The sequence below is a fragment of the Lytechinus pictus genome, chromosome 17 (genome assembly GCF_037042905.1).
Source record: "Lytechinus pictus isolate F3 Inbred chromosome 17, Lp3.0, whole genome shotgun sequence".
NCBI classification, from domain to species: domain Eukaryota; kingdom Metazoa; phylum Echinodermata; class Echinoidea; order Temnopleuroida; family Toxopneustidae; genus Lytechinus; species Lytechinus pictus.
In genome coordinates this window covers 5,880,664-5,891,125 of record NC_087261.1, presented here as the reverse complement: position 1 = coordinate 5,891,125, position 10,462 = coordinate 5,880,664, and the positions used below count along the sequence as shown (strand labels likewise).

Here is a 10,462-nt window from a genome sequence, read left to right as displayed (position 1 = left end):
TTTCACAGTTCAATGACATGACATCATTGCATATTTTAAAATTTTACTATTTAAATATTTGATGTTTTATTGTTCATAAATCTCATTGAAATTTTACCTGCTACCATGTCTAAGTGATAGGATATGGTGTGTACATGTCACGATTTGATGAACGTGATCTCTTCTTTTCTCCTTTCAGCTTTTCCTCCTTTTCTCTCCTCTCTCTTTAAAAAAAAAATCCTATCTATGACTTCCATTTATATTCGTCTAGTTTCGTTCTTTCTTTTCACCTACCTACACTCCTCTTTTCTCCTCTAGTTATTTATAAGATCACATTATCTACATAATAGGTTTGTGTGTATGACTTAAAAAATGTTACAATGTATGAAAACTTTATATGTAACTTCTATCTTTTTGGAATTGATCACATTTCGGCCTTTGGCCGTGATGAACGTTTAATAAACCTATCTATCTATCCATCCATCCATCCATCCATCCATCTATCTATCTATCTATCTATCTATCTATCTATCTATCTATCTATCTATGTATCTATCTATGTATCTATCTATGTATCTATCTATGTATCTATCTATCTATCTATCTATCTATCTATCTATCTATCTATCTATCTATCTATCTATCTATCTATCTATCTATCCTAACCGAAGAGCAATCTATTTTATGGTCTTTTATTGATAATCAAACTAGCTTTTTGTTGTTTTGACGGGGCAACTTAATGGTGAAACTTTAAACAATTATAATAGATGTAGCCCCTTTTTAAAATCCCAAACCTCTGTTTAATATATGTTCAATTTATTCTTCCATATTTCATTTTTAAGGAAGCAATTAAAATTTTTAAAGTGATGTTGATTAATTCGTTCGCATCCATTTGTTGTTAAAATTTTCATTGGTGTAGACAACTTTAACATTCTTACTACATGTAGTATTGTATTTCTCAATTCGATGAAACAAGGGTCATTTGTTACGTTGAGTGGTGCGCAGTACGATTCCGTTGACACTCCTTCTGATGTTGCAACGATTATTTGTCCTGATGACGTCATGAACCTCACTGAGTGCTGGACCAATGAGACAAGAGTAGTGGTCAACAAAAACGAAACTATAGCCGTAGTATGCTGTCCTGGTGAGTAGTAAGACGAATTTGACCCCCACAAAGTCCAAGATAGACAATCAAGGTTCTCCTAATATTAATAACTTAAAGGGGAATCCAGCCTTGGCCATAAAATGTTGTGTTGGGAAGGAGAAAAATAAATTAAACAGAATGGTGAAAATTTGAAAGAAATCGGACAAGCAATAAGAAAGTTATAGCTGCTTTAAAATTGGGATCACTAATAGTATGTAGATTTCAAATTGGCAACTGGGTAAGTAAATTATGACAAGGGGCAAGGACAACTTTCCCATAGGCCATGTACTTTATTATCAGGGTTTTGTGGTTTTCTCCTAAGTACCCATTCCCCTGGGGCAGTAATCTAAATATAACCCAGGTAGTATATTGTTAAATGTCCTCATGAAAGAAAAATGTAATTTGAAATAAAACTTTTCGGAAAAATTACATTTTAGCCATAATATGTAGTAGAGTACATGGAAGAGTAGTCCTTGCCTTACATCACTATGACATCCCATATGTAGCCAATTTGAAGTCTCCATGAGTATAGTGATTACCAATATTTACAACTTTTAAAAATTCATAACTTTCTTGTTGTTTGTTCAATATTGTTCAAACTTTCACATATAAACTTGTCTGATTTATCTTTTTCTTATAAAAATAAGTTTTTATTTGGGTTGGATTCCCCTTTAATTTCAATTAATTTAATATATTAAATTCAACCATTTTAAAAACAAGATGAATATGCAGTAATATTCAAAGAACAATACAATACAAATCAAAAGTAAATGGTTAGGAAGCCCGAAGAAGCAGATCTTGTAGATAGGGCTCCCTATATATGACATAGCTACAACCTCAAGTTGTAAATAGTTGTAACCACTAGCGTACCTACGGGGGGGGGGGGGGGGGGGCAGGGGGGGGGCACTCTGCCCCCCCCCCTGACGAGCCACAACCCATACAAAATACATATCACTGCCCCCCCTGACGAGCTTGAAGACCTTTTTTTTTTTTTTTTTTTTTTTTTGCTTGTCAATTTTTTTTCGGGTACAATAACCTTTATTTTTTATTGAAGACCTTTTTTTTTTTTTTTTGCTTGTCCATTTTTTTGGCGGCCGATTTTGCCCCCCCCCTCCTGTGGAAAATCCTAGGTACGCCACTGGTTGTAACTGCAAGTTGTAATAAAAGAGTGCATAAGTTCGGAACATGGAATAATGAATGCATGATTTATGGCCTGTGTGCTCTAATCAAACTAGGGGGGTGTTTCACCAAGATTTAAGTATGACTTAGAGTCGCACTTAAATTCGTAGTTGCGCGCGACATAAAAGGCATTGGTCAGATCATGGATTGTGCCAAGAGGACGCGCACGGTACTGCATATTGATCGATAAGATGAAATTTGAAAGTATATTGAAACTCAAGGCCCTCTCGGGGTATCAGAGTACAATGAAAAGTTACCACATAACATAATATACATAGAACACATTTATGATAATGGCAATGAAGAGTAATAGTGATAAAGATTATGATAATAATCATAAAAACACTAATAAGAATAATAATGGTGTTGAATAATGATAAAATAATAACAATAATGTAATAATAATAATAATTATAATAATAATTATAATAAGATTGTGCGTTGCATATCATATATGAGTCGGCATTTGAGTGCGAATCTAAGTCATACTTAACTCTTTGTGAACACCCCCCAGATATTAGCTGTTTGTCATAATATCTACTTACGACCTATTTCCGTGAGACCAATTTACAGGGTATTCGACCCTGAGCTTGGTTATACATTTTATACTCCTTTATTCTATGCCTCTCAGCGCTTGGAACATTTTTTTTGCAAATGAATTTGGCCCATTAAAAAAGTAATAGGACTGCTATCATTATTCTTGTTAACATTATCATGGATATTATTAATAGATGGTATGACATTTTGACAGATAGCCTATTAATTTCTTTAGGATTTCTTGATTTTTCATCTATTTATTCCTCGTCATATTGTTAAGTCAGGATATCTAAAAACCGCGGATTCAATCTTCTTTAATATCATCTTACCAATAAATCATCTTACCAATATATTTCATGGAAATGTGCGAAACTTTTCCAGGTCAAAATGGCGTCAGCCAGGCGCCATTTTGTAAAATTTACATCTTCATATCATCGTTACTGATCATTAAAAAGAAACATACTGAATGACCACTTCGCAATGAAATTTATCTTTATTACTCGTCATCATTACAATGATATTAGGTGGTTTTGTTCACAATGAAGAATGAATAAGATTTGATATGGCTGTTTCTCTATAGTTTATAGAAATATTCATGTCATGGGGTGCGTTTCATCAACATTGTCGTTTTACAATTTGTTGTACCTAATAACTATGATTAAATATCATTGGCTAAATAGAACGGATACATGACTAATGAAGTTGCTCCATAATCATTAAGCTTATGATTCACTCTTGTTATTTGGTATCCTCTTTCAATTTGAAATTACGACAGTGAGTCCCTGCAGTCCATCTGGTCAAGCACTAGGCATCCCTGATTATGCTTATTCCGAATCGTCTTGCTCCTCTGCCAGCAACTGCGGCTCTGCTGCCCGTTTGGACGGTACTTCGATTTGGAAGCCATCTCTATCAAACGAATTGCAATGGATTCAAGTTCAACTGGAGTACAGTATCGTAACGGCTTTAACCATTCAAGGTGGACACAATACCCCTGGTGTCTATGAGTGGGTGACATCCTTCATCATTTCTTCTAGTTTGGACGGAGCACATTGGACTGATTATGTTAACGTATACTCGGAATCAACTGAGGTGAGTTAAGAAAAAAAAAGATTTGTCTTTTGTGTGCTATTAATGAGGAATAACGTCGCTATCCAATACCAAGAGCGATATTCTTAGTCATCTTGAAGTTTTAATAATGGAAAGATATAGAACTTTATTTCATGTCACAAATCAAATCTGGATAGCAGCTTTCATGAGTCGGTGACGTCATAAAACAGAAACTTAAAATGTCAGAAATTTGTTATATCATTTGATTGATTTTCGTTAAACCCCGTATTATTTTTCAGTTTCAGTTTTATGCTTTTAATAGAATCAACGTGATCTGGAGCCCGTTACATACAACTACTGCAACTTTTCTATTATTGTCGGAAGCTTAATTGCGATTGACTGCTGAGATTTATTACCATGGTGGTTGACAATCATATTGGTAAAGTTACTTTAGTTGTTCCTCTCTATGAAATGGACCCAAAACTTCTTCTTGAAAATGAAATTAGGTATATATAAAAATACATTTCACGAATGCTAACATTTTGATTGCACTATTATTTTAAGATATTTCCAGGAAATTATGACAAAAGTAGCCACGTGACTCACACGTTCATTAGGCCAATCGTTGGTCGATATTTTCGGATTAATCCGAAGACCTTTCAGACCAACATAGCTGTCGGAATGGAACTCTACGGATATGGACCTCTAACGGATGTTGTAGGTAGGTCAAGAGTATAACATGCAAACAGTAGGCCTAAAGTCAATGTCTCGTTATTGCTATCACTTTTTTTAAAATGTTAAATGCTTAAATGATATGAAACATACTGTCGTTTGGTCATTTTTGATGATTTTGAGTAGTAAAACATTTTGACACACCCGTCGTGACCTTTGGAAGACTTTTTGTTTCTGTTATGTTAATTCCGATCGGAATTACGCCAAGCTGATATATATATACGGCATAACTAATGATATAGGAAAACAATTTCGTCATAGTTGATCAGGCAAAGTGGCTGACCTTATAAGGCGGCAGAAATTACTCTCGAGCCTTCTTATCAAAATGGAACAATGGCAGAGCGGGAATTCAAACTAAAGACCTTAAGATCATGGCTCCAATGCTCTAACCACTAGACCACACGACACTTGATGGCATGACCTGTATGATGATTGATCTGAAATGTGATATGAATATGGTTGATTTTTCATAATCTATTATGATAATCATTTATGATGACACACAGCAGTGGTGTTTACAGGTGTACACCACATCAGTCATTTTACTCCAGTGTTAAGTTAGTGTTGTCAGTGTTAGTGCAACACCCATGAGTGTTATTTCATGACACTTTTACACTCGTTTGTGTTATGTACAAACTTATAAGAGTGTTTCATCTCTAAAGGGTGTGGTTCTCTAGGGACACCAACTGGTGTCATATTTAACGCTCCAGTTCTTACAGTTTAGAATTTTTAAAATGGCGCTTGGATGACGTCATGTCATAATAGTGACCTCGAAAATGGCCATGAAAGACTACATGGGTGACATGGAATTGACTGGACCGATTTAGATATAGAGGGCACAAAACTTTTAGGTAAAATAATAAAGAATAAATCTTGAAAATTCTGACGAAATGAAGAGGTGATTTTCATACTGCTGACAGACTATACCTAATAATAATGATACTAATGTCATGTATTTTCCTATTTCACGTTTAGTCATTTGTGTATATTTCTCATTGCATAGATCTGCTAGGAAGCGTATTTATTAAATCGATTTAAAAAAATATTTTAATTTGTAGAAAGTACACTCGTTAGAGTTACTTAACAGTCGTGCTACTACCTTATTATCATTATATTCCAATATTGTTTGCTTTTTCTTTTTGTTTCAAGCTTCACTAAACTTGGCTGTGAAACTTGGATGCAGTCCCCCTGTACTTGGTGAGGGTCTTGGCGTCGAAGATGGTCGTATACCAGACAGTAGCCTGACTTCTTCAACGGTCATAACGGCTGGTAACCATGTACCCAGTCAGGGAAGGCTTAATTCGAATAGTGCCTGGATTCCACGTGATTCGGACACCAACAAGTGGGTGAAGGTAACATATTCTCCAGTATTTCTGGAAATCGAATCACCATGGCCCCGTAACACAAAGGTTGTGGTTGATCGTACGCTTGTTTATCACGATTGATTGTACATTGTAGTCAATGCAATCAATCGTAGAAAATGTGGTACTAAGTTTTGTGTTACGTGCCCTGATTTTATCTTTGCGTCCGAAAATTCACCATTGCCAAATTGCCAATGACCTATGTCCGTTTGGTATCTGCACAAGCTCTAGAAAATATGATAAAGGGGGAAATTTCTCACTGGGCTTAATACAAGTTCGCGAGTAATTTGCAACACGGTGTATTCCCAGTTGCTGTCTCCGAGTAGCTCCGGGAATTTTAAACGTTCCCGATTGGTTTAGACTGTTAAGGGACTACCGCCAGTCTCCGAGACACCATGGATACATATCTCTGCGATTTCCAAGCTAATTGAGTGAAACCTGGCAGATTTCGACTTCGTCTCATGGATGTTGCCTTTCGGTGAGCGCGTAAACTATTTTCGTAGGGACGCCATGAAGACTTATACTGCAACAATAAAAAAATGAAGTCGTTGCGTATGTGAGATACTGCCTTTAGAAAAAAATAGAAGAACTTTCGTACTGCTGGTGACTGTCCAAAAATCTTTAAGAGCTAGAAATAGGAAATCGATTTCACTTGAATCTACCGTCCACTTTCCGATCCGTTTTGTTTTATAAAAAAAGTCCTTAAATTTTACGTCGGCTGTGACTCCGTAAGTGACAAACAACCAGGTCTTTAAACTAGAGTTTTAATCGCAAGTATCCCACTTCTGCTTTCTAAAAGTTGGTCATCAGAATCAACCCTCAACATAAAAATAAATGGTTTCTTCCCTAGTTAGTGGCATCCGGTGCATATGCTCCTCCTAGATACTCCAAGCTAGGGTTACACCAAAACCAAATTCTCCCGAATGAAATCGGATCAATTCTGCCTCAATATGGCCGGTGGCCTGATTCTGATGGATTCGGAACCTATTCGTATCTGATTCGGGAGCTCCCCGAATAGAGACGAATGGGTCAGGAAGTGGTCCCGATTCAGCGCAGAATCACCAAGAATTGACCTGTATCAATTTCGGCCATCCCGAATAAAGCTTAATGCCACCCGAATAGTGGCAAGAAGCGAGCCAAAGGTACTCAGAATCGGGTCGAATGTGACCCTTTTGCTCCGTTTACAGCCGAATGATGACCCGAATGTTGAACCATAGAGCTATAGATCTATGGTTGAACCGAATCGGAACAAATATGGCCAAATGCGCCAAGCCTGGACCGTTACGCCCCGAATTAAACGAATACGTCCGAATCTGCCCAAAATACTCCGAATGCCTCCCCTTATCCAACTGAATGTCATCCAAATACATCCTAAATTTGGCCAGAATTGAATTTATTTATTCACATTCGGCAGTATTTTGGAGGGTATTTCAAAACGAGCCGAGTTCCTCCGCGAATGTTCCCGAACCCCTCCTGAATTTTCTCGCATTCGCGGAGGGAGAACAGAATTGGCCTACTCCCGAAACCACCCGAGTACGTCTTTAGGGATGGATTCGCAGCTGATTCGGCATTTTCGGTTCCGGTGTAACTGTTCGGTTCCGGTGTAACCCTAGCTTCACATACGACATTGTTTTCATTTAGTGGGTATGTATGATCCTTACGTGAAATGAAAAATGTTCCACTTCATTAAAATAAAAAAAAATCTTACATCTTTTAACTCATTAATAGATTGATCTTGGCAACGACACTCTGGTAACCGGTGTCATTACACAGGGACGGTACATGGGGGGCGGTGAAAAGGTAACCTCGGTGTCCATATCTTACTCAAGGGACGATACAGAATGGATTAATCCACTTCAACAGCTCTGTGGCACTATGATAGTGAGTAATTGTCATCAAAGTAATACCTCGGTCACATTAGCTCTACGGCGGCGGTACGACAATTCGAAAACAGCTTGTTTAAACATTTTCTTTTTGGTACCAGCTACGTATCTAGGTTTGAATAAAAATGAATAAAACGGCTGTTTTCGACTCGCCGTACAGCTGCCTAAGAGCAAATGTAACCGAGGTCGCGTTTGTTGCAATTTCAATGTTTTGATAGATATAATTGCAGTCTTTAGCTTGGGGATGGATCGGCATCAGTCACAGGTAGAAAGTAATTGAGGAGATAGGCCGAATCAATCCTGGCTCTGCAAATGTGTCGCTAATTTCTTCAATGACTTCATACCTTCGCAAACTTAACACCCCTCAAACATTCAGGCCTATTTTGGTATATAAGCGTGTATCCTGGATGTACTGTGCTACCCACTGTCTGGCACGCCTCGCAAACTTTTTCATTAACTCTTCTGCAACAAAGGAAGAACGACAAAACAGAGCATAAAAAGGAAAAAAAAATAACAAAACAAAGCAGCAAATATCGTTAAGATTATTTTTGGAGTGGTGACAAGGATTGGGGTAACCGATGTGATTATTTTCATTCTCTCATATTTATTTTCTTTATAATCCATTCAATATATTCTTTCTTTCACTTCCACAGAGATATCCAGCAAACTTTGATCAGGATACATACGTGACAATAGTATTTCCCAAGCCAGTTACTGCACGATATGTCAAGATTCATACTCCGTCATACAGGCATCATGCGTCAATGAGATTTGAAGTACTTGGCATCAACAACTAAACTAATAAGTTAACTCCTATTTGTTTCATACGGCGTTTATAAGTTTATTCGATATCGGTCTTGTATCATGCGTGGTGAAAAAAAGGTGGATATTTTTTTCTGAGCAGCTGTTCGGAAATCACGTTAGTCAATCTTTCAAAAACTTATTTTTTTTGGGAGCTAATTTAGTTTAGTTTCCAAGTCTAGAAATCCCTTTCAACCACGTTTCACGATGCCATTTAGAATTTTGAAATGGCAGCTTTATACAGTGTAGGAAATTGCATATTGACATAAATTTCCGGTTGTAAGCATTGTTGATAATTGTCTGACATTGTGATGAATATTCATTTTCATTTTGGAACCTATTTAGATCGGCCGCCATCTTGGAAATTCAAGATCTATTTTAATTCATTCATTCATACATATTTAAACTAGTTCACAAGATCATATCTGTAATTACTATTTTGCATCTTGGTCTGGTGTATAAATACATAGTAAAATAGTAATTAAAGGTAATTAATAATAATTAAAATTAAGGTAAAACGTAAAACAAACGTAAATTAAATAGGCCTGTAATGAAATAATATATACGTGTAACCTTAGCAAATACATGTATATACACAATAGCAAACAAGTAGGGCCGACAGTTGTGAATAATCATAGACCGATAAAATATTGTAATGAAAATTCTAGAAGTTATATAAGTTCAGGGATTGGATGATTATGACATATTAAATTTAGATCTTTTGTACACAAACTTGAAAACATTTAAGGATTGAGCATTTTGGAAATTTGTTGGTAATTTGTTCCATACTTTGGCACCGGCATATTTAAAAGATTGTCAAAAGAGTTAAATATTTGGCTAACATTAAATCCTAGAGAGGAGATGAGAGTCGAACAGTCGGTCAGATGCATAAAAAAATATTGCTTGGAAGCTAATGACAACGAACAGCGGGAGCGGGTGAGCGGGATTTTCGGAGCTGACGAAAAATGGCAAATATGTCGTTTGTCCAGAGTCAAGGATTAAACTGCTGTTTGATTCACCAATTTTCGACAGAGTTGTCATGAAAGGCATTTGACAATACATTTCCTATGTTCTTAAACGTTTGAAGTGCGTGTTATATAAATTATGTTTCATCGTTAATGAGATGGGTTGGGCTTAATTATAAGGTAATTGATCAATTATGTATTGAAAAAACAATTCTTTGAGTAATTGAAATTGTATTTGAAATTTTGAAAGGGAAATTAATTGTAATTGTCATTGAAAAAATGTAATTGACTTCAATTACTTTTAATTACATTGAAATGCTTTACAATAAATTAATTAATTTATGATTTCATTCTATGACCTTTTTCATGTCAACTGCTTCAGCATCAAAGTGTGTAATAGGCAGAATCCGTGCTCTTTTAATTAAACCATCTCGCAGTTTCTCTGTAATTTAGAATTATGTTGAAATAGGTGGTGCTAGTAGATATAGAATACAAATTGATTTCATTCATGACTTTTATAGAAAGTAATTGAAATTGTAATTGACAAAAGTAATTGGTAATTGTAAAAAATGGAACTCAATTGAAAATGATTTATAATTGAACATTACTACAATAACGTAATTGCTATTGTAATTGTAATTGATAAAAGTAATTGAGCCCAACTCTGTTAATGAGTTCACTTTTTGTGGTTAAAACAATTTTTGTTGTCGTTTGGACGATAATGATTCAATCTGTAAAAGTGATATAAATAACATGAATAATGAGTTTATTTGATCGTACATTTCATTTTCTGAAGGTTTTAACCAATTTTTTAAACGTTATTGTAAAGATTTC

At 35.8% G+C, this 10,462-nt stretch overlaps 1 protein-coding gene across 1 annotated transcript; it reads left to right on the top strand.

Moving 5' to 3' along the window:
• The first annotated feature begins 982 nt into the window (after positions 1-982).
• Positions 983-10,384, top strand: LOC129280423 (lactadherin-like). The gene is made up of 6 exons (XM_054916450.2): positions 983-1,123; positions 3,615-3,928; positions 4,451-4,607; positions 5,768-5,970; positions 7,708-7,860; positions 8,516-10,384. The coding sequence occupies exons 1-6, from the start codon at positions 1,042-1,044 to the stop codon at positions 8,657-8,659; spliced, it is 1,053 nt and encodes a 350-aa protein (XP_054772425.2). The 5' UTR covers positions 983-1,041; the 3' UTR covers positions 8,660-10,384.
• The last annotated feature ends 78 nt before the right edge of the window (positions 10,385-10,462 follow it).

Excerpts from the sequence above, each read along its gene's own strand:
- LOC129280423 (XM_054916450.2), top strand. The coding sequence starts at position 1,042 with ATGAACCTCACTGAGTGCTGGACCAATGAGACAAGAGTAGTGGTCAAC. Across the intron at positions 3,929-4,450 it reads TATACTCGGAATCAACTGAG|ATATTTCCAGGAAATTATGA; the intron begins GTGAGTTAAGAA and ends TATTATTTTAAG. Across the intron at positions 5,971-7,707 it reads ACACCAACAAGTGGGTGAAG|ATTGATCTTGGCAACGACAC; the intron begins GTAACATATTCT and ends ACTCATTAATAG.